Source organism: Mobula hypostoma, chromosome 1 (assembly GCF_963921235.1).
Source record: "Mobula hypostoma chromosome 1, sMobHyp1.1, whole genome shotgun sequence".
In the NCBI taxonomy this organism is placed as follows: domain Eukaryota; kingdom Metazoa; phylum Chordata; class Chondrichthyes; order Myliobatiformes; family Myliobatidae; genus Mobula; species Mobula hypostoma.
In genome coordinates, this window is record NC_086097.1 from 135,197,445 (window position 1) to 135,221,524 (window position 24,080).

Sequence of the window (24,080 nt, forward strand, 5' to 3'; positions counted from 1 at the left end):
AGGAGAAGTAGGCCATTTGGCCCATCGAGTCTGCTCTGCCACTCCACCATGAGCTAAACTATTCTCCCATCTACTTCCAATTTCCCGCCTTTTCCCCATATCCCTTGATACCCTGACTAATTAGATACCTATCAACCTCATCCTTAAACACCCTCAATGATCGGGGCTCCAGAGCTGTATGTGGCAATGAATTCCATAAATCCACGACCCTCTGGCTAAAAAAAAAAACTCCATCTCTGTTTTAAATGGTACCCTCTAATTCTTAGTCTGTGGCTTCTTGTCCTGGACTCACCCACCAAGGGAAACAGCCTTTCCACACCTACCCTGTCCAACCCTTTGAACATTTGAAATGTTACTAAGAGATCCCCTCTCGTTCTTCTATACTCTAATGAATACAGTCCAAGAGCTGACAAATGCTCCTCATATGTTGGCCCCTGCATTCCAGGAATCATCCTCGTAAATCTTCTCTGAACTCTCTCCAACATTAGTACATCCCTACTAAGATAGGGGGCCCAAAACTGCACACAGTATTCCAAAAGAGGTCTCACCAGTGCCCCATACAGCCTCATCAACACCTCCTTACTCTGGTACACTATTCCTCTTGAAATGAATGCCAACATAGCATTCTCTTCCCTTACCTCCAATCCAACCTGGTGGTTAACCTTTAGGGTATCCTGCACGAGGACCCCAAGTCCCTTTGCACTTCGAGTTTTAATTTTTCTCCCCGTCTAAATAATAATCTGCCCGATTATTTCTTTCAAAATGTACAACCAGACATTTCTCAACATGGTAGAAGAGATACAATTTCTTTGCCCACTCTCCTAAACTGACCAAGTCTCTCTGCAACCTTTGTTTTTTCAACACTTCCTGCTCCTCCACCTATCTTGGTGTCATCCGCAAACTTGGCCACAAAACCATTTAATCAATCTCATTGATTGTAATACCTGACTCCAAAAAGCTTTTGTAGAAGGCATTACCCTAGAGGTTCACATACCTTTTCCAACAAATACATGTAATATTGGATCATTTTTCTCAATAAATAAATGAACAAGTATAATGTTTGTGCTACTTAATTTGGTTCTCTTTATCCAGTTTTAGGACTTAATGTAAAGATCTGATCACATTTTAGGTCCATGATATGCTGTCCTTTACCTACTTCAGTATCAATCTAACCCTTCCTTCATACATAACACTTAATTATTCTGACATCCATATGCCCATCAAAGGGTTTCTTAGATATCCCTTATGTATTTACCTCTACCACCACCCCTAGCAAGGTGTTCCAGGTACTCTTAGGTCTGTGTAAAGAACTTACCTGTAACATCTCCCTTACACAAAGATAGGTAGAGGGGCAGGTAGTTTTGAGGAAGCAGAGGGAATACAGGACTTGAGACAGATGAGGAGAATGGGCAAAAGATGTACCAGATGGAACATAGTGACAGGCCATGTACTTTGCCTTAAAGAAATAAAAAATGTAGACTACTTTCTAGATAGAGAGAGAACTCCAATCTGAGGTGCAAAGGAAATGGGGAGTCCTCATGTAGGGTTCCCTAAAGATTAGCTTGCAGGATGAGTCAGTGGTGAGGATGGCAAATGGAATGTTCGCATTCTTTTTGAGAGGACTAGAATATAAAAGCAAGGAAGTAGCGTTGAAACTTTCTAAGGCACTGGTAAGGCCTCACGGAGTACTAGGAGCAGTTTTGGGCCCCTTATCTAAGAAGGGATGTGCTGACATTGGAAAGGATGCAAAGACGGTTTATGAAAATAATTCTGGGATTGAAAGGCTTATAATGAGTGTTTGAGGGCTTGGTCTGTTGTCACTGGAATGCAGAATGACTGGATCTTATTAAAGCCTATTGAATGTTAAAGGAGTGGATATTTCCTATGGTGGATAGTTTAAGACTAGAGGGAGCAGCCTCAGACTAGAAAGATGTCCATTTAACACAGAGATGGGAAATTTCTTCAACCAGGGCGTGGCGAATCTGTGGAATTCACTGCCATAGGTCCAGGTGGAGGCCAAGTCATTGGGTATATTTAAGGCACAGGTTGATTAGTCAGGATATGGGGTGAAGGCAGGAGAATAGGGCTGAGCGGGAAAATGGATCAGTCATAATGAAATAGAGACTTAATGGGCCAAATGCTCCTATATCTTATGGTCTTGTACTATCCTATAGCAACCCAAAATAGTTTTATGAAAAGCACGTTTTACAAATTTGATAGAAGTCAACCAACTGAGCACATTGTCCCTATGTAATCAATGATTTGTTTTAATATATATGTTTATAAGTTGGATAATTCACAAGTCAAAAAATACACGTCGCTCTATATAAGCATACCTCCATAGTATTGTAATGAATGACATTTACTGCAGGAGACTCAAAGCATAAGTTACTTAAAAAGTCGCAGGTAGGAAACAAGTTCTGGTCTTAAGAATTAATGTACTTAAGACGTTTTAATTTACTATATGGAAGCTCGTACGTAGGGGTGTTCATGGTGCCATGAAAGGCTGATGCATAAACGAAGAACACAGTATAGGAGGAACAGATGGTTGAAAACGAGTTGGAATACATGGGTCCTTTCCAGGATGGATGGATGGATGTGATTGGTTGTTATTTATGATTTGCATTAACAACCACGTGGCCGGAATAAAACGCAAGGTTCCTCGCTGCTCGAGTCCCTGAAGCTGTACGGATTCTTTGCTGAAGGTCCCGAAACGTTAACCATCGTTCACCATCCATAGACACTGCTCGACACGGAGTTCCTCCAGCACATCGTTTTTTTAAGGCGTCCAAGTTGGCTACTAACACAAAAATGCAGTGACAGGCAATATTGCGATGAGGATGGCGCCTCTTACCTCAGAAGGACTATCACCGGAGCTGATCGGCCTGCGGCTGTCGTAAAGAATGGTTTACGGTGGAATCGTCAGATGCGAGCCGATTACGTCAACGCGTCGGGCGTCGCCCCTCTGATAAAATAAATCGGCGGATTAATTAACCGGGTTAATATCAAACGGTTCGTCGTGAGCCACTCCAGCCGGCCGGTTCCGTCATCTAAAGGGCGGAAGAAGGGGAAGGTGAGGCGGCCGGCGGTGGTATAGGAAGTGCCGCTATTTCCATCGGTATCTGTTCCACTCAACACTGAGGAGCCGGCGGGAGGCCGCAACCCACTGCTCCCCATCTCTCCATCCAGCATCGACGCGTCATAGAACCGACCCCCCCCCAACTAAGACTGGTGCTGACCGTTAGATAATGTGCGGACCAATCAGTGCTCTCCGCACCGCGCCGGAAACACCAATCAACGCCTTTCCCTGCGCAGCGTGCACCAATCAACATCCTCTGAGCCGTCTCTCGCCCGCGCGCACGAATCAGCGCCCTTTCCCCGGTGTTGTTCCGTGCCATGCGCACCACTCAGCGTCTTTCTCCCTCCGCGCGCACCAATCAGGCGCCCTGCCTCGCGTGTTCAGCTGTCGGCGGAAGACGCACGGGCAGGACAAAAGGGGCCTAGCCGGAGGCGCGCCCCGCTCTTGCCGCCCTCCGCCCACTGCCGACTCCTATTGGTTGGCGGGGGTGGGGTAGGGTGGGAACGGGACTGCGCGCGACTCCTGACCTCCTTCCTTCCCTCCCTCCCTCCCTCCCTCCCTCCCTCCTTCAGGTGGGTGCCCTGTGTGTTCCCTGCTGCATCGTAATACCGCTCAGTATGGAGGCTGCGGGACGGTGCCTTTGGGGGAAGTATCTTTTCTTTGTTTCTTCTCTCTAACTCGTCTTGTAACGACAGTGGTGGAGGATAAAGGTGCATAGGGGGCTTAATTTGCCCCAAGTGAGGCAGGTGGTCTTAATTGACCAGAGGGAGCTAACATTCTGTCATTACTGAGGGATGCCACCAGATCGGGGCATTGCTGTCATGAATGCATTACAAAACGGCAACGGCAAATCTCTTAAAGCCCTCCTCTCAGGCTTTTGGTGCTACCATTTCTAATTCTGGCTTGGTATCAGGTTTTAACGGAACTCGCTTCTGACATAGCACAGTGTGGAAGTCATTGTCTGTAGTTGTCATGTTTGTGCAACGTATTTTGGCATGTCAGCATTAATTAGTAAAAGTACCTTGCTGTGTCGTAAAGTTGCCGTGGCGTTTGTTTCTGAATTGTGTTGAAACTTGCTTCTGAACCTTTGGGTGTAAGTTAGGAAATAACTGAAACTGTAAAGTCAGAAGTGTTGTGACTGTGGAGTCCTTTTTGTTTAAGGAGGGAAGAGTAATACTTTGGCATCATTTTAAAATGTAAAATTGCTGCATGTTTTATCTCGTTTTCTGAAGGCATGCTTCAATAAACTTTTCACATGAAAATTTAAATTAGATGCACTTTATAACACTGCATTTCATAAACAGGAATGAATATTAATATGGGCAGATGGTTATTTACGCCCTCATGTCAGCGACTCTTCAAGCTTAATTGTTCTGAAGATTTTTTTAAAAATATTTACCTACTTAAATTTTCAAAAGTGAACTGATATTGGGAAATAAGATGTAATTGCACAAGTAGAGACCATGGTAAGTCGGGAGGAGTATTGCAAACATTTTATCAACTACTATATGCCAAGGTAGACTGCAACTAAGCGGTGATGTTCCAAAACAGATTTGTTGACATTTGAATTCCCTTAGTTCCTTTCCCTGCTCATCACTCCATATTTTCTGTTTCCATGTTTTCACTCAGTTTCACAATTTTGTCTTCTGCAATAGTAATATGAGTTTGTTCAGCTTTGCCTATTTGTACTCTCCATTGTCCCCTTTACTCCTTGTAATATTTTTGAAGATTGAAGGTGAGGTTCATTAAGGAAAGAGGTGGTTTTAGAGGAGGGGAATTTTTGCAGGAATCAGCTTGTAGTAACGAGAAAAGCAGGAGAATAGATTTGAACGAGGGTAAATGGGATCAGCTATGACTGAATAAGAAGCATTAGAAATCAACAAGGACAGGATGTATTTGCAACCTTAGAATGTAGCCTTGAATGAGAACACTTTGATGCACCAAGGCTGAATGTAAGAGAACTTTTAGTGGAGGATTCATTTAAAACAACTTTGGAAATGCCTTGAATTTTCTTTGCAAATGATAAATTTGGTAAACTGGAAATGTCGAGAACTAAAGCTACATTTAATTCAGACTGTTGCTTGAAAATTCCAATGAACTACCACGAAACATGCCTTCAAAATACCATCCTGTTATTCATCACTTTTCTCCTATTTTCTTTAATGTAATCTCTTGAATTAAATGTGCAGTTTTACTCCGGATAATTTCATTGGTAACTGAGGTGGGTAGTACAGTAGAGACATGTGCATCATGGTAATTTGTTTTCCTACCTGAAATTTTCAGTTACTACTAATGATGGTTTTATAGTGCAAAGAAATTCTAGGTTTGAAAGAAAGCCAAAATTCAGCAAAACCTCACCCATTTTTCAGAGAAACGAATCTTGACCTCCAGCATAGTGCGGATCCTGATAGGGGTTGTGTTTGCTGGGTTTCAACATGTCTGCATTGTGACCATGTCACTTTCAATATCGCCATGCTCTAATGGTTGAGTTAGCCATTCAGACGAGGAAATTTGCAGATGCTTGAAATCCAAGTAGCATGCATAAAATGAGTCAACGTCTCATCTTTTTTCCCAGTCCTGATGAAGGGTCTTGGCTCGAAACCACCTTGTGGCTACGGGGATCAGGGGGTATGGAGGGAAGGCTGGGGCGGGGTTCTGAGTTGGATGATCAGCCATGATCATAATAAATGGCGGTGCAGGCTCGAAGGGCTGAATGGCCTACTCCTGCACCTATTTTCTATGTTTCTATGAAACGATGACGGTTTACTCTTTCCTATGGATGGTACCTGGTCTGTTGAGTTCCTTCTGCATTTTGTGTGTGTTTTGGTTAACCATTCATTTGTGTTTAAGTATGTTCGCTTCCCAGGAAATGTAATCATGTTCTCAAAGCATGCTGGGAGCAATTGATTAAGATCTTGTTTTTTTACCTTGTAGTATAGCAGCTGATTTGATCTGCTGCTTCAAGGCAGTGATGATCTTCAATTCAGGCTGAACTTTTTCTTTGTAGTATTAATATTTCAAGAACAACTTGATACTGAATTGAAACTTTTTAAAAAATCCTAGAGGGCAGCAAAGCTTTGAGTTGGCCTCTTTTGCATAGATCTATTTTACTCTTATGAATAGAATATCAATATGTGACGTGTTATCATTGGGAGTAGGCACACTGATCACTGCACTCAGAAAAGTGGCTGGAAGGGAGCTTTTGAGGTACTGTTTCTTCGGCAAAGTCTTGAGTCAGAGATGGCCTCAAATATCAATACGCAAGAGATCAGATTGCTCTTCTAATTCTGTTGACTTGTGAAATAAATGCCAAAGGAATTTATTTGAGTCATCCTATAACGAGTTTAATACTTTTGTAGTGATACCCAAGCTCAATTTTTTTTAAAACTTCTGCTAGAAACCCTCTTTTTCCCATGTGCTTATCATGAAGTCAGTGGGACTGTAATAAGTAAGTCCCATGTTCAATTTTAACTGCCAGGCCAAGCAAAATTTTCTGCTATAGTTTTATTTTCAATATCGATCCTCTACCTTTTATGACTGGAACTTCATATCCTGTTCTTAGAACTGAGGCTGGAGTTTATTGTTTGCTGGATTTGGGCACTGTGAATGTACGACTTCAAGTATCACACCTCGTTCTCGGTTTTGTGGTAGCAGCAAACTCTGCACAAGGCATTCAAAGTCAAATTAACTGCATTTCATTCTGAATTACAAATTAAGTGAGTTTTTCTTAATGTCCTTAAAGTTAACATTTTTATCATGATCTTAAAGTAATGGGCACTGCTGATTAGGGAGCTGGGCCATACAGTATTTGATCTACTGGGGGAAAATCTTAATAACTTGTGAGTAATCTGCTTTGGGCTCTTGAGTTCTCATGACTCACTGGACTGCTATGTTCTTGACCAAAAAATTGAGAAGTAAAGTATTTAAAAGAAAAACATTCTGTTTAGAACTAATGAAAGCATTTTACAGAACAGATTAAAAACAGACAGATGTTTTTTTCCTGTTATGAAATTTACCCTATAGGGTAAAATAAAATTCCATTGTATGGGAAGATTTTAGCTTCCTCGCTACTCTTACCTGTCCCCATGAAACTTATTGCCTGGCTATATTTGAATGTTATTGCTCCAAAATATAATTCAAAGTATTGTGCTGTTATTAGGCGTATGCTGGTGAACTCTGTGGTACCTGCACAGATGTAGATGTCACATAATGCAATCCTCCTGTTGGAGTTGACTTTCAATGGTGATGTACATTTATGAGAATTCATTTACTGAAACCTTAGGTAAGTTAGAATTAAAATTCATTTGAGCTCAAATTTAATCCTTACCTTGGTCAGCAAGTCAAAAAAAAATTTACTTTTGGGTCTAAGTATTATAGTTAAATGGGTGTTGCATTTTTTCAAAATTATTGCAACGTGGGTGCCCTTCAGACTATGAATGCATTTTGGTAACTTTACTCTTTCTTACAGATGCATTTTGGAATTAATTTTGTACAAAGATCCTTTGACGTGTCCATTGCTTTACCACAGCATTCAAAAGAAATGAGCTGAGGCCGTCATTGACCACTCTGAGGGATAGAGAGATGATTTTCTTTGCTTTCAAAAAAAATGCATGGTCATTAATCTTTCTTGAGCAACATGTGCATATAACCAGTGCCACCAACGTTGTGGAAGTGTGGGCTGCACATTCCACAAGCTTTTGCCAGATCATGAACAACAAGCAAGATGTTGGAGGAACTCAGTGGGTCAAGCAGCAACTGTTGAGGGAAATTGACAGTTGACATTTTGGGTCAAGACCCTTCATCTGAACTGTCTGTGCTTCCCTTTTGTCAGATTGTGAAGCTTGACGTATCTGTTACCTGTCTCCAAAGGTTTTGGAACTCTTACTCTTGATCAGTTTTCCAGCCTGATACTTCTTTCTTTCTTTCTTCCTTTTCAAATCTTTTTATTGTTATATTATACAGGAAAAATAACGTGAGTACATTGAAGTAACAACACTTACAATGCCTCAAAAAAAAACATTATCTTAAAGATTGAAAAAAAATTTTGTGATAACAAAAAAACCTACTAAGCAGAAAAGTGAGAAAAAAAGAAAACCCATTAGGTGTACAACCCCGGAGTCATGCGTCATACAAAAAGCTTCTAAAAATAAACATCAAACCGCCAGCAAGAAAAGAAAATATACTAAAAAATTTACAATTAGATCGTGGAAAAATTATATCAATTAACTCAAATGATAATAACGAGCAAATGAGCCCCATCTTTTCTCAAAATCAAATAAAGGTTCAAAGGTTCAACTTCTAATTTTCTCCAAACTAAGACATAGCTTCACTTGAGAGAACCATTGTGACAAAGTGGGAGCTGATGTATCCTTCCACTTCAACAAAATGCAGTAACATGTTGGTCAGACAAGGAAGTACCATAAATATTTTGAGGAATTATTCCAAAAAGCACAGTTAATTTATTAGGTTGTAAATTAATTTTAAGTGCTTTAGAAATTGTTGAAAAAACCGACTTCCAGAACTGTTCCAATATAGAACAAGACCAAAACATATGTAGCCAGTGTAGCTATCTCAGTTTTACATCTATCACAATGACTATCAACATTAGAAAAGATTTTAAAGTCTCTCCAGCCTGATACTTCACTCACTATATGGTGCTGAAATACTGTTGGAAGTGTCATCTTTCAAACAGTATTAAACCAAGGCTCATTTTGTAAAACTGAAAGTGCCTATGACTCTAGACTCTCGGAACAGTATTGCGGAGGAACTGACCATTTGGCCCACAATGTCTGTGGTGATTATATTGCCAAAGCAAACTGAATCTTTTCTCCCTGCACATGGTGTCGATCCCTCCATTACCTGTGTATTCAAATGTCCAACAGCCTCTGAAAAACCAGTAATGTTTCTGCTTCCACGATTACCTTTAGCAGCCTATTCCAAGCATCTGTTACTCTGTGTATTTTAAAAAAAAGCTATTCTCAGAAGTGAAAGCTCTGTGGTGTCTAAACCACCATTTATTCCTCATCCCACATTACAGAAATAGATTACCTAGTCATGTCACCTGCCTGATATTTTCTAAAGATATTCACCTTAAAAAGTTAAAGGATTCAGCTGTGTGTAATTAAAAATTGGAGTTGGGTCATTAAGAAACAAAATTGGGAAGTATTTTTTTTCTTTACAGTTGTAATAATAATCTGAACTTTTAACTCATTGACACTTTCTGACAATGTGATTAGATTTGCTATCTGCCCAAGTTCTTTCCCTTGATTGTCATACCTAATTTGCATACAAATCGAATATTCACATGTACCATTCCTGCTAGTACATGACCGATTTTTTTTTGGTGCACCTTTAGCTCATGCTCCTTTTGGGTTGTATCGGAGGCTGTTGCTTTATGTTAACTTCAAACTCTGCCGGACATCTTTGAGAAAATTTTTTTTTTTAATTCCAGATTTATTGAGTTAGTTGAATTTAAATTCTGCATCTACTGATAGTGAGATTCAAGCTCCTGTCTTTGGATCAGTGGTCCAGAACTCTAGCTGCTGGTCCACCAACTTAACAGCATGTGGTATTGTTATTCCTATGTGTGTGGGTCTTCCCTGTCCAGTCTGTCTTTTTGTGTTCGTGTCTCTCTGTGTGAGAGCGCAGGCATCTTTGTCAAATAGAAGCCATATTCAAAATATGATCGAGAATGTGGTGCCTAAAAAGAAAGCCTTTCTGTATTTTCATATTGGTTAAAAATAAATTTGCTTTTAAAGAATTGTGAATCAGAATACTTTTTCATTGTCAGGACTTGCAAATCCAAGTATGCATGTTACTTAAATTTAGTTAGTGTTGCCCTAAAGGCAGAAACTTGTTCTTTTTTTTTGAAGACTATATACATTGCAGAAGTTCCCACAGGCCCCTCAGTTTTTGGTAGCAGTCCATGGCATAAGCAAGGTTGGGAACCCCTGATTTAATGTGACTTTCTAGTCTTAGCTGTATGCCTAAACCAAAATCCCAGATTTTTAGCTGTAGAACAAATGCCTGTGATCCAGATTGTAGAATAGGGAATAAAATTTTGAAGCCATGTGATCTGAATTATTACATTATGTGATCTGAACTATACATTATTCACTTCATTGTCGAGTCCTAGTTTCTCAAGACTGCTTCAGCTAGTAAAACCAAGTCTGGTCACTCCAGCTGATGTTGTTATATTATTTCAATTCAATGTCTTGTCCTCTTCTCTGAATTTGTAAAATTGGTGTGTATAAAAAATAGATGTATTACAAATTGTGATGTTACTTGCATGACATAGCTCAAAAATTCAAAGTAAATTTATTTTCAAAATACATGTACGTAACCATGTACTACACTGAGATTCATTTTTAAATCTTATTTATTTAGAGAGGCAGCGTGGAGTAAGCCTCTCTGGCCCTTTGAGCTATGCTGCCCAGGCAACCCCTGACAAACCACATTTAACCCTAACCTAATCATGGGACAATTTACAATGACCAGTTAACCTACCTGGTATGTCCTTGGACTGTGAAAGTAAAGCAGAGTACCCAGGGAGAACCGACACATTTCATGGGGGAGGATGTGCAAAGGACGCCAGAATTGAACTCCAAGCTGTAATAGTGTCATGCTAACCACTACACTACCATTCATGTGGGTCTTCACAGTAAATGCAAAGAAACAATAGAATCCATGAAAAACCAGATGCAACAAAGTCAACACACAATATCCGTTTTATTTATTATTTTAATGTTGGTATATTTAGCACCAAATATTCATGAATTCTGATTTTATGAATAGACATAACTATTGTGAGGTTGAGGATAATTTTGTATGGGGAAAAAGTTCTAGTTGGAAGATAATTGGTTCATTGATTACTTTGTTCTGCAGCTTTTGCCATTTAGTTTTCATTAAAACAAAAATATTTTTCTCAACTTATTTTTTTCCTTGAGTGATGATTTAGCTAGGATATAGATTTTTGACAACAGGCATTCTGATGCTATGATGATCTGCAAGTACCTGGAGGTGCACCTGGACGACAGACTTGAGTGGAGCACTAACACAGAGGCTGTGTACAAGAAGGGCCAGAGTCACCTCTACTTCCTGAGGAGACAGAGGTCCTTTGGAGTATACAGGTCTCTCCTTCACATATTCTACCAGTCTGTTGTCGGCAGTACAATATTCTATGTGGTGGTGTGCTGGGGCAATGGCGTTACCACAGCTTGTATGAAAAGTAGCAATGAAGGTTCACAGATGGTAAAGATCTATTGCCTATTGGCAAAATCCTTCTTCCCCCCCTCCCCCCCCAGTTGGAAGGGAATGGTCCTCTGCTTACCCTGCAGTTGTCAGATGAGAGATTTCAAATGTCAAAAGAAAATCATGAATGTTCAAATGGCCAGCTAAATAAGATTTTATATTGGGCCCCATTAACAGAAAGGATGGGTTAATAGAGTCATCGGATTTTCAGTGCCTATATTTTGGATAGTTGACTGTTGGAAACTGGGAGAGAGTTTGTTTGCATTTCTTCTCGCACAATTAGGTTTAAAGATTATTGCCCTATAAAGGAAGTTATTTGGCCTGTCATGTGTGAAAGACCAAATAAAAATAAATCCAGTCTAATTTCATTTTCCAGCTTTTGGAGATTCTGGTGTCTCGTGTATTTTTCATTCATTTTTTTAATTGAGGGCTTCTGCTTCCATTGTACTTGTAGAGAGTGAGCTCCAAACTCCCACCACTGTCATTGGGGGAAACTATTACTTGTCAACACTCCGCTAATCTTGCTCTGTCTTATTCCTTTGATGCATACTTAACTACCACATTAATTGGCCTTTAGAAAGTTGGTTGTGGGTTATCTATTTGAAATGCAGCAGTTTTTCCAGTGCTCCCACACAGCTATTGAATAGTGTTTCAAGATTTAGACCTAGCTTCCATGAAAGAGTGATTTTTTTTTTCCATGAGGATAAGTCTGACTTGGATTGAAATCTGCAGGTGGTGGTGCTTCTGTTTGCTACTAACCTTGTCCTTCGTCTCGTAGTCGTCATGGGTTCTGTCAGAGTTGGCTTGGCAAAAATTGTTTTACATTTTGTAACTTACATGTGGCCGGAGTAATGGATAGAGCTACTTTGTCTTCAGTGACGTTGGGTTATAAGAGATGGTCATCCTGGCAAGCATTCCCTCATACTCCCTTTTCTTGCTTTTATGCATTTTAGGGAATTGAAGGGTGAGATTGATGCCATAGCATAAACTGCCTCTTACCTGCTAAGTAGCAACAGTATTTGCGTTTTTTTCTTAAAGCAAAAAGTGATGAAAACACTTGGAAGGCTGAGCCGCATCTGTGGAAGGAGAATCAATGTTTCAGCTCCAGGGCCCTTCGTCAGAGAAACATGAAAGATTAACTGTTTCTCCTTCCACAGATGCTACCTTACCTCCAGAATGTTTCCAGTAATTGTTTTCATTTCAGATTTACAGCTTCTGCAATTACTTTGATTTTCAGCCACCAGTATTTATGTGATTTGCTCAACTTTTTTTTTGATCAATGTGACACACACAGTATTGATTTGTACCATTGAACATCAAAGGAAGTGGCTAGACTTTCCATTTCAAGATCATCATTGCCTTCCACTATCATATTGCAAATACTGTTTGCCACTTCCCAGCCTATGCCTGAATACTGTCTACGTCTTGCTGCATGTAGTCTTGATCTGCTCCTTTGGTGATGAATTCCAATTAGAATTGAGTGTATATAAGGTGAAATTGGTCTATTGTATAGTTAAGTGTGTGGCTTTTACTGTCTTGCTGTAGAAACTCTGCTAACATTGGGGCCAGTGTTCTTTATTTAGTTAATGCTCCAGTGATGCTTATTAAATAATGGATTTACTGTTGAGAAGTAAGTAGCTTTTGTAGTCCTGAAGTAACATTTTATTCTTTTTTTAATCTATAGATGAATGCACTGTGATAGAGCTACTGCCTGCGGGGTGGAACCTAAGAGATAATCCTGAAGATAGATCAACCTGCAGTGGCATTAACATTTTCTGAGAAACCAATCCACTTTTCACCACTGACCATGGCCAGCAAAAGGAAGTCTAAAGTTCCTTGTATGGTCCCTGCAAATGAAAGTCTGGACCAGAACCAAGATCTGGATCTGGTTACACATGATGATGACCTTCCTCCAGATATTTCTGATGAGAGTTTGACAGCAGATGGTACTGTTGTTGATGATGAGACTATTTCAGAAAAGGAAATACAAGATAATCAAATCAGAAAACTAGAAGGAGGCTATGAATGTAAATATTGTACTTTTGAAACACAGGACTTAAATAAATTTACAGTACATGTTGACTCAAAGCACCCAAATGTTATTCTCAATCCATCCTACTTCTGCGTGGAATGTAATTTTATGACCAAAAAGTATGATACTCTTAATGACCATAATGCTAGATATCATTCAGGTGAAATAAATTTTAAACTTAAAATGGTGAAGCACAATAATCAAACTGTCTTTGAACAGACTGTTGAAGAATGCAACAGTAATGGGATTCCTACAAATGAAGATCAGGCAGAAAACACTGAAGCTGCTTTAACAGGAATATCAATAAGTAAGACACCAATCATGAAGATAAAACATAAAATTGAGACCAAAAGAATCTCTCTGTCTCCAAGTTTGGTGGATGAATTCGCTGCTAGACAAGAAAACAATGATGAATCTGTGGGAAGCAACTCAGCCTTGGGATCTACTAGTACCGGTGGACTTTGCATTAACCAAGAAACAAATGGTGTAATAATTGATTCAGCAGGTATGAGTCAATTAATACCACCTCCAAATTCTAATTTAATTCCAAAAGTTATGATTCCTTTAAACAGCATTCCAACTTATAACACTAATATGGATGTAAATACTCACCTAGTGAACTCCTTCAACAAATTCCCCTATCCTACACATTCAGAAGTTGTAACACTAAAAACTCAGACAAAATATACGGAGGAACAAATTAAAATCTGGTTTACTGCTCAACGGCTTAAACATGGTATCAGCTGGACCCCAGAGGAGGTGGAAGATGCCAAAAAAAAACTGTTTAATGGAACTGTGCACACTATACCACAAACAATTACAGTCATACCAGCACAGATTTCAACATCTAATGGATTGCAGCAAATCCTCCAGCCTTGTCAGATAGTTGGTCAGCCAGGCATTGTCTTGGCACAGGTTACCAGTACAAATGTGGTTGCTGGGAATTCTCCTGTCACTGTTACTGTTGCTGGAGTTACAAATCAAATGCAGTGGCCAAAACGCAGAACGCAGGTAAGTGAGATAGGTCCAGAAGCAAAAAGGCCAAACAACTCTCAGCTTCCTCAACTTGCTTCACAAGGAGGTTCCCTTAATTCTGCCTCGGGCACTGATCCCTACAGTGTCCGCCTCAAAAAGACAAAAGAGCAACTGACAGAGCTAAAGGCTAGCTTTAATAGAAATGCGTTTCCCAGCGATGCAGAGATTGCTCGAATTATACAAGTAACAGGCCTCTCAAGAGGTGACATCAAGAAGTGGTTCAGTGACACAAGGTATAATCATAGGAATTCAAAAAGTAATCAAAGCATTAACATTGCTGAAGTCACCAACACCATAATTTTGGATTCGGGTGATGATACAACGACTTCTGAATCCCTTGTAATAAACCAGCAGCGCAGACATGGGTGGCATGCCTTTCCGGATTTCACTCCCCAGAAGTTTAAAGAGAAAAGTACAGAGCAGCTTCAAATCCTTGAAGAGAGCTTTCTTTCTAATCCATTTCCCACCGATGATGAGATTAACAAGCTAAGGACTGACACAAAACTCACCAGGCGGGAGATTGATGTCTGGTTTTGTGAGAGAAGGAAAGTTAAATATTCAGAAGATAAAAATGAGAGTGGAAAGGTAATCGATGGGGAGGTTGAAGTCAAGCACAAGGACTCTGAAGAAGGGCGCACCAAATCACATTATGGGCAAGTTCATGCTACGTCCTTGGCTAGTGGCTTAGCAATACCAAAAGTAATGGCTGGTGCTGCTAGTAGACTGTATAAGAAAACTCCAGAGCAGCTACATTTGCTTAAAAGTGCATTTGTCCGCACACAATGGCCATCCCCTGAGGAATATGACCAATTAGCTGCAGACAGTGGACTGGCCAGAACTGATATAGTAAGTTGGTTTGGAGATACAAGGTATGCTTGGAAAAATGGTAACTTGAAATGGTACTATTATTATCAAAGTGGTAATGTGGACAGTCAAAATGGACAAAGCCACATTTCCTTCAGAAAGTATAAAGGTAGAGGTAGATCGAGAGGTAGACCACGAGGAAGAGGAAGGTACAGAGGAAATGGAAGATCTCACAATTGGAGTGAAACAACGTCAAACAAAACATCTTTGGGACTTGCTGCTTCAGGTCAAAATGTACTTGAACAATACTATTTGAAACACAAATATTTAAATGAAGAGGACCTTGATGATCTTGTGGCAAGATCACATATGAGTTATGAAAGCATCAGAGGATGGTTTGTACAAAGGCAAGCAGAAGGTGTTGTTTCAGAGAGCAATAACTCGGATGGACAATACCCTGGTGAAGATGAGAAAAATGAGCCACTTGAAGAGGAAGAAGATTGGGCTGCTGAAGAAAATGAAGATGATGCCTCTGATGGAAGTGGCAGCAGTGACGTGTGGAAGCCTCCTTCACAAAAGCGAAATGAAGTAACTGAACCAGATGATGAATTCTAAGTAACCTGTAAAATGTAAGTAGTAGAGGTAACCTTTTACATTTGTTTCCAAGAATTATCAACATTGAGGAACTGAGCAGGTCAGGCAGTATCAGCTGAGTGGAATAAACAGTTTATGTTTCATCCCAAGACCCTTCATCGGGACTCATCTGTTTCCTTCCATAGATGCTGTCTGACTTGCTGAGTTCCTACAGCATTTTGTGTGTGTTGTTCAAGATTTCCAGCATCTGCAGAATCTCTTGTATTTATCAACCTGGTAGAGTTTGATCTTAGCATTAGAATTGTCTATTCTAATGATGTGTTTAATCAGTTTAGCACATCTATGTTGATAAAGGAAGATTCTTGTTTGACAATGGAATTAAATTAAGTCTTTTGATGGTAGCCCGTAATATGTTCCGAAGTGTGGCTGATGTAGAGGATATATCTAGCCTATTTTATGGTTCTATACCATTAGTCTGAGGTGATGTTCATGATTTCAATTCACTTTAATATCTTACAGGATTATGTTTCATACATTTAATTTTTTTTTAAAAACTGTCCCTGAAATTATTAGATATTTCCATTGAGTAATAGGAAGTGTATGTAATTAATTATGCCACAGTGTATAATTTTGATTTTGTACTTTATTGGGCTATGTATCAAGATTTTGATAAGTAATACTTTAATAGTACCTGGACTATTAAAAATGAAAAATGGTGTTGGCACGTGGCCAAGTGGTTAAGGCGTCAGTCTAGTGATCTGAAGGTCGCTAGTTCAAGCCTCAGCTGAGGCAGCGTGTTGTGTCCTTGAGCGAGGCACTAAACCACACATTGCTCTGCGACGACACCGGTGCCAAGCTGTATCAGCCCTAGTGCGCTTCCCTTGGACAACATCGGTGGCGTGCAGAAGGGAAACTTGCAGCATGGGTAACTGTCGGTCTTCCATACAACCTTGCCCAGGCCTGTGCCCTGGAAACCTTCCAAGGTACAAATCCATGGTCTTATGAGACTAACGGATGCGTAAAAAGTACCTGGATTAATAGGGAACCTCTAGTAATTCTAATCGTGAGTAAATATTTTAATATCTATTTTAAAAATTGATTTAAATATTACTTAATTGCTTGCCATTTTGATTTAATTTTAATTGTATTAAATCCTCATTTTTATTCTTAATTGATTATTTGGAAAATTGATCTATAATTTGTTTTTAGCTGTTACCCTCAAACCAGTCAAAATGGTTATAGTTAATGCACTTGTGAAACACAAAGTAGGTTTTGAAAATGTTTATCCAATTCAGCTGAGTCCTATCTACCCGATGCAATTGGTTTTAAGGTGCCGGTAATCCATCTTTGCCCCTTCTCCTGTCAGTGGAAAAGCTTCATTTGGGCTTGGTAGCTAAGCCACATGTGAAGGCCAGGAGCTGGACTTGGTCATCAAGGGCTATTTGAGATGCACACCATTGGGAACATTCAATAGGTAGAGAGCTTATTCCCTCTACCCCCTCAGGCTATGCCAGCCTTAAAAAAAACAACTCTGATTTCCTTGTGGCTGTACTCAGTCATGTGGAAGGCTTCAGGGGTAAACACAGAGGAAAAATTTAGAGCTGGAGTTCCTGAGCCACACCTATGTTGAGTTCAACGTCGCTGGTGCCAACCTATATCGGTCTCTGCCATTCCTTTGGATTTATCAGCTGCTACATGGGCTACAGCTTTCTCTCTATATTGTACTGCCCTGGCTTTCATATCAAGATATCTGTGGTCGACCCTGACCAATGGAGGCCTTGTCAATGACAAAAATCACCTCTTTTTGAACGCAAGTGCACACATCTGACCCTATTTAAAAACTGTTCACCCTGAGCATGGTGGTGTGTTTAATAGCTAGACAAGTGCACACGTCTGAAGATAGTTAGAAACTGTTTGACAACAGTCTCCTGCCTCAATTAGGTGGCACAGTGTCCCAAATAAACAGAATCCCAGCTGTTTTCTTGATTAGTTATTATTAAGTGACTCTCCCAATTAACTGGAATCCACTGTATTTTATTAGAATTTTATGTTTGTAATTAAGTGATCTAAAATCTTAATTTGTATATTGAATCCATTAACACTTGGTTGTATTATATCCGAAAATTTCAATAGTCATAGAGCACAACAGCATAGGAACAGACCCTTCAGCCCATTTATTCCATGCTAAATTGTTGTTATGCCTAGCCCATGGACCATAGCCCTCCATAACCCTTCTGTCCGTGTATTTGTTATTTATTTAGAGATAGTGTGGAACAAGCCTAATGAGTCGCACTTCCCAGCAACCCACCCATTCAAACCTAGCCTAATCACAGGATAATTTATAATGACCTACTAACCTGCTAACTGGTATGTCTTTGGACTGCGAAAGGAAACCGGAGCACCCGAAGGAAACCATGGATTGTGGGGGAGAATTTACAAACTCCTTACAGACGATGTCTGAATTGGACTCTGTACTCCGATGCCCTGAGCTGTAATAGTGTTGCACTAACTACTACCATGGCACTGTGTACTTTATCCAATCTTCTCTTAAATGTTGAAATCAAACCTGCATTCACCACTTTCTGTGGTTGCTCATTCTACATATGCATCACCCTCTTGAGTGGAAAAAGTTCTCCCTCTAGTTCTTTTGAATATTTCACCTTTCACTCTTAATTTATGACCTCTAGATCTAAAGTGACCCAACCTCAGTGGAAAATTCCTACTTGCATTAATCCTATTTATTCCCCTCATAAAGTAGTATACCTCTATCAAGCCTCCCCTTATTCCCCTACGGTCCAGGGAATGAAGTCCTAACCTATTTAACATTTCCCTATAACTCAGGTCCTCAAATCCTGACAACATCCTTGTAAATTTTCTCTGTACTCCTGCAATCTTATTGATATAATTTGTTGTTGGTAGGTGGTCTGTACACAATACTTCAAATTTGGTGTCACCAATGTTGTACAATTTCAGCGTAACATCCCAACTCCTGTACTTAATACTTTGATTTGTGAAGGCCATTATGCCAAAAGCTCTCTTTACGACACTATTCACCTTCTTTCAAGAAATTATGGTTCTGTATTCCCAGATCCCTCTGTTCTACCAGACTCCTCAGTGCTCTACTGTTCACTGTAGCAAATTCCATCCGCCATTTTTCAACCGATTCTTACACTGGTCTAGGTCCTGCTGCAAGTTTTGATAGCTTTCCTCTCAGTCCACTATGCCCCCAAAACTTGGTGCCATCCACATGTTTGTTGATCCAGTTTACCACATTATCATTCACTTGGTTGATACAGGTGACATACAGCAAGGGATCCTGCACTGATCCCTATGTCACACCACTAATAGCAAGCCTCCAGTTTGAGAGGCTACCATCTACTACCACTCTCTGGCTTCTCCTGTGAAGTTGGTATCGAATACAATGACCGATCGTGTCCTGAATGCCAAGCAACCGAACTGCCTTGACCAGCCTCCCATGTGGGACTTTGTCAGAGGGCTAGCTGAAGTCCACATTAGATAACATCTACTGCCATTCCTTCATCAACTTCCTTGGTGATCTTTTTAAATATTCAGTAAGATTGGTTAGAGACAACCTACCATGCAGAAAGCTATATTGGCTATCCCTAATCATTCCCTGTTTATCCAAATACTTGTATCCAGTCCCTTGGAATACTTTCCAATGATTTACCCACTACTGTTGTCAGACTCTCTGGCCTGTAATTTCCTGGCTTACTCTTGGAGCCTTTCCTGAAATAGATACAATCTATTAGTTCTAAACACAACTTAAATATAAATGATGACAGCTCTCATTGTCAAAACTCTTCATATTGAAAGGTCTTTATAAGAAATTGAGGTCAAATATTTTAAAAGGAGAGAGTTTTCCAAAATATCATCTAAATTTTAAAAATTGGGTAATCTAAAGCATATGTCAGAAAATCCACAGTTTGACAGTTTTTTAAAAAAGCTTGGAGGCAACTTTCTATGTGCATGTTCTTGCAACATAATGTAAACTGAATGAATACAAATTCACTTGTGTACATTTGTATTCATCATTAGTTCTTACACTGGAATGGATCTTGTCTTGAGTTCTCCCTTGAAAGATAGATGTTCGCTGTCTTAAAAGTATACCACTGTGGTGAGAGCTCTGGTCTTCTTGAATGTATGGGTGCACCAAATTCATCAGGTGCTCTAAAGAATTTTATTTGTTAGTTTAGACTTGTAGTTTGACTGTGAAGTTGTAAAAGTTTCTATGTTTTTCTATTCCTGTCTAGTATTTTACAGAAATAACCTCTTCATCTGTTCAATGCTATAATTGTGACTTTAGCATTGCCTCCTCTTCCCATTTGAAAGAATCTCAAGGGTCAGTAGGTTATGTAATTGTGCATATTAATTATGTAGAACCATCTTAATTGACACCTGGATTCAGTTTATCGCTGTATTATTTTGTATTTTTATCTTGTATTTCTTTGTCTCTTGGTGATAGAAAGGAAGTAGTTTTTTAAACCCTTCTAATAACGCAGATGAACCAAAATGGCCACAAAGGTACTTGGGTTGATTAAATGTAAAGAAGAAAAATATAATGGAGGGAATTTTTGATAGCAAAGTAAAATAGTCTGTTCCATTAAATATCTTTATATCTACAAAATTGAATATTTAGATTGATATTTATAACCTGCAACAATCTTGAAACTAATGAAAATGCTACAGTGTGGAACAGCTACTGAATCAGCAGCGGAGCTTTAGAAGACAGTTTATATATTTCCTAATAGGCTTACTTTTATTCCTTAGGAACAGCAAATATGTGGAAGTCTTCAGTGGACACTTGGGATAAAGAACCAATTCAGAGAATCCGCAATTATGGTTATCCTCTTTGAGCTGCAAGATTATGTCTATAAAGAAATATCCATGCACAACACATTTTATTTGTCAGTAAAGTAAAGGCTTTTTAAAATCACTTCCACATTGCCAAAGTTTTATTACTGCAGCTAAAAGGACTTTTGTACATAGCTATTGTTCTGGGTCAGATTTGTACAGTTCGGGATTTTACTACCTTTTTACTGAGGTTTAATTTTTTGAGATATCTTTGAGCACAATTTTTCTTTAGATTTGGCTACCATATTTTTCTCATGCAGGCTCTTGATATTGTCCGCATAGTTTGCCACTGTGATATAGTAATTTGCCTTCCTCGGATACTGGCAGTGCAAGTAAATCTTGAGCAATCAAATTATATTTCAGCATTTGTTTAAAATGCTGATAACTGCTTGCCAGTAAAGAAGTATAAACTCCTATATTTGTGACTTAATTATGCATGGTGCATTTGTATATGCATTGGTAAAATCACATGGTTAACTTTATAATTTAATCTTTCATAGCTACTTGAATTGACACTTATTGTAGGTGTAGATAAAACCAGCAGAATTGTTTTCCATAATTACTTTCTTCAGAAGCCATATTCCATTTGCTAGTATTTTTCAGTATCTTCTGCAAGTCATTTTGTATGCTGAAATTAGGAAAATGCTGCTTCTATATATACAGTACTACATTTATATAATATATATAGTATTTAAATATTATAAACATTAAGGGGGTTGCAAACTGTGGTTTGAAGAAAATCAATGTCCAGTTCTAATTTTTCACGCTATTTATTGTATTTTTGAGTATGTGTACTGTGAGAATAAACATTCGAGTTGATTAGTATGCTTTTATTTTTAGTTAGCAATTCACCACCATAGTTATTTGCAGTTAGTCTTACTTGTGAAAAAAGTGACCAGTTGTGCTCGCTCATTTTATTACTTATAGTTTAGATTACTTTCTGAAAGTTTATGAAAACTATAAAGCACTAATGGTGAATTAACCCAGTCAATATGTACTTAGTTTTAGATATTTTCTACTTCTATACAAATTTTAATCATGGTTACAGTAATGGCTGGTGACTGCACAGTTTTATTATGCAAAAGGAATTTTGCATGGTTATTATACAAGTACTGTATACTAGATTCTTCAGTTTGATCATTATTAGATTATAACTTTGGCTGTCTAACCTCTGGCACACTCAAGTCATAGCAGTATTTGGACTTGTATTAGTAATTCCCAAAAGCAGTTTAAGTTTTTCCCCTTGACAGTTTGAAACTCATGAAGGATTATGGCAAAATATGTCCAAAATTATCATAAAAAAGGACTTTACCTTGGTCAAGTTTTGAGGTTTAAAGTATACAAACAACATGTTAATATTTAAATTTGGCAAAGACTTATTGTTACACATTACTGTGCAGCTTATTTATCCAAACACCTTTGGGGAAATGCTAACTTGTTAGGCCAATGCTCATTCTGGCTTGCAAGTGCTGCAGGTTTTAATTTGCACAGAGCTAGTCATCTTAAAGATATGTTTTTAAAGATGTTAACAATGATCACTATAATAATGAATGATTTGCAAGATAAGCAGACCCATGCAGTGTTCTTCAAAACGGAACTCGAAATGGTACTACTATCTCCTATCAAAATTGTAGAAAAATAATTAAGCATCTTTTTAAGTCTCAGAGCTACATTTTTAATCAAAAATTTGGAAGCCTTAATACATCACATTCAAAATTATTTTTCTAGGATACTATAGTATTAATGCCATTTTTTTGCTATGTAATCCAATGGCTTGGGTTGGATTGCCTAAGGCATTGGTTACATGCCTTGTAGAACTCTTATTGCCATTAACAGGTGAACCTTGCACCCTGATTTAGTCTAAAAATCAAATCTTAAAAGTACATTCACATTTGCCCTTCTTTTGGGTTTGCACTGTAATCCTTTTGTTCAGCCATTGCCTCTGTAATACTTGTGTAAAAGATGATCTGAAAAGAATTTTAATGTTTTTAAGAATATCTGTGACTATCCAATCAGCCAGCATTCTGGGCAGTTTCCAAGTAACAGCACATTATAAGGGTTTGAGGAAATTTTGTATAGGCTTTTTTTTTTGAACATTTTATCTGTTATATTGCCACATTTTGTTTTTAAATTGAGATCTGTTTAGCGCTCTACTGCAGTTTTGTCTTGAAGGTTGCGTTTGTAGATCTGATGTTATTTTCCATTGACTACAATGCAATGATTGTAATATGTGAATATTACGCATTTCAAAATAAACCTCCATTCTGTGATTTATAGAGTTGGGTTTTGTGCTACTTTCTGTGTGACTGGCAGAAATTAGTTTTTATTACTGTACACTTGTATGACTTCACTGACTAATGTGCAGTTTGTGGAAAATGTTTGAAATAATGTATATTTGGGTGAGTGCCCCCTTCCCTTTGTTAGTATTTAAACAGTTACATTTTTCCCCAAAACTCCAAATCTGCATGAACAAGGAGATGGAATGAGCTTGCAAATATGTGGCAAAGCGTTGAGGGTAGAAGGGAGGTAGAAGATGCAGAAAGTGGGGGAGAGAGAGTATATGAATACCTGAGATTGAGTGAAGATGGTTTTCTCCAAATCTGCATTTTTAGTCATCTATTTGCTTTCTCTGAGCAATGTGAACTTTTTTTCGTAGTAGTGAAGCCATCAACCTTCCCCTGATAAATTTGCGGATCTCGAACTTTTGCACGTAATTTAAATCATGGAACAGTAAACATGAAAGCCTATGTAAACTGCTGATACTCATTCTCTTGAGAATGAAATTTGTATCATGTGACCTCTGGTTCAAAGTGCTTTTCAGCCAATGTGAAGTGTCATTTTTGGAAACTAGGCTGTCATTTTGTCAATAGCGAGCTTCCATGCAACACTGGCGTGATGACAACCAGATAATGTTTACCTTAACCGATGTGGATTTATGGCACAGATATCGATTGGCACACAGTGGATAATTGCCCTGCTCTTTGATATGGTGTCATGAAATATTTAGTGGTCCAACTGAGAGAGCAAACAGAACCCTCGCTTAATGACTTCTAAGAAAGACTACAGTTCAGATTCACAGCCTATGTTCTGTGTTCAGGCTTGTAGAGTGTGATGAACTCTGAAAACTGGTACTGAGGCAGGAATGCTACTCGCTGTGCTTTGGCTGAATTTGAAAAGTACTTGTAAGTGTTACATTGCAAAGTCAGTCAGCCTGTGGTACTCCAATAAAATATTGTCAGGTTAATCTGACAAGCAAAACTAAATATAGCTGGGGTAGTGTTGCTATAGTTTCTCAACTTGAACTATATTTTTAAAAAGATGCTAATACGGGATTAAGAAATGATAACATGGAGATGATACACTTGGTTAATAACAATAAAAGTAGAAAGTATTCTGTCATCACAGTGATTCAAT

At 38.8% G+C, this 24,080-nt stretch overlaps 1 protein-coding gene across 3 annotated transcripts; it reads left to right on the forward strand.

The window, feature by feature from the left end:
- Positions 1-232: 232 nt before the first annotated feature.
- LOC134350672 (zinc fingers and homeoboxes protein 1-like) lies at positions 233-22,940 on the forward strand. 3 transcript variants are annotated; one of them, XM_063056199.1, is made up of 3 exons: positions 233-3,073; positions 13,014-15,829; positions 20,583-22,940. In XM_063056199.1, exon 2 carries the CDS (start codon positions 13,137-13,139, stop codon positions 15,813-15,815), a length of 2,679 nt encoding a protein of 892 aa, XP_062912269.1. In that variant the 5' UTR covers positions 233-3,073; positions 13,014-13,136; the 3' UTR covers positions 15,816-15,829; positions 20,583-22,940. The 3 variants fall into 3 exon arrangements, with proteins under 3 accessions (XP_062912269.1, XP_062912288.1, XP_062912279.1); XM_063056218.1 differs by lacking the exon at positions 233-3,073 and adding an exon at positions 3,632-3,651; XM_063056209.1 differs by lacking the exon at positions 233-3,073 and adding an exon at positions 5,721-11,208.
- The last annotated feature ends 1,140 nt before the right edge of the window (positions 22,941-24,080 follow it).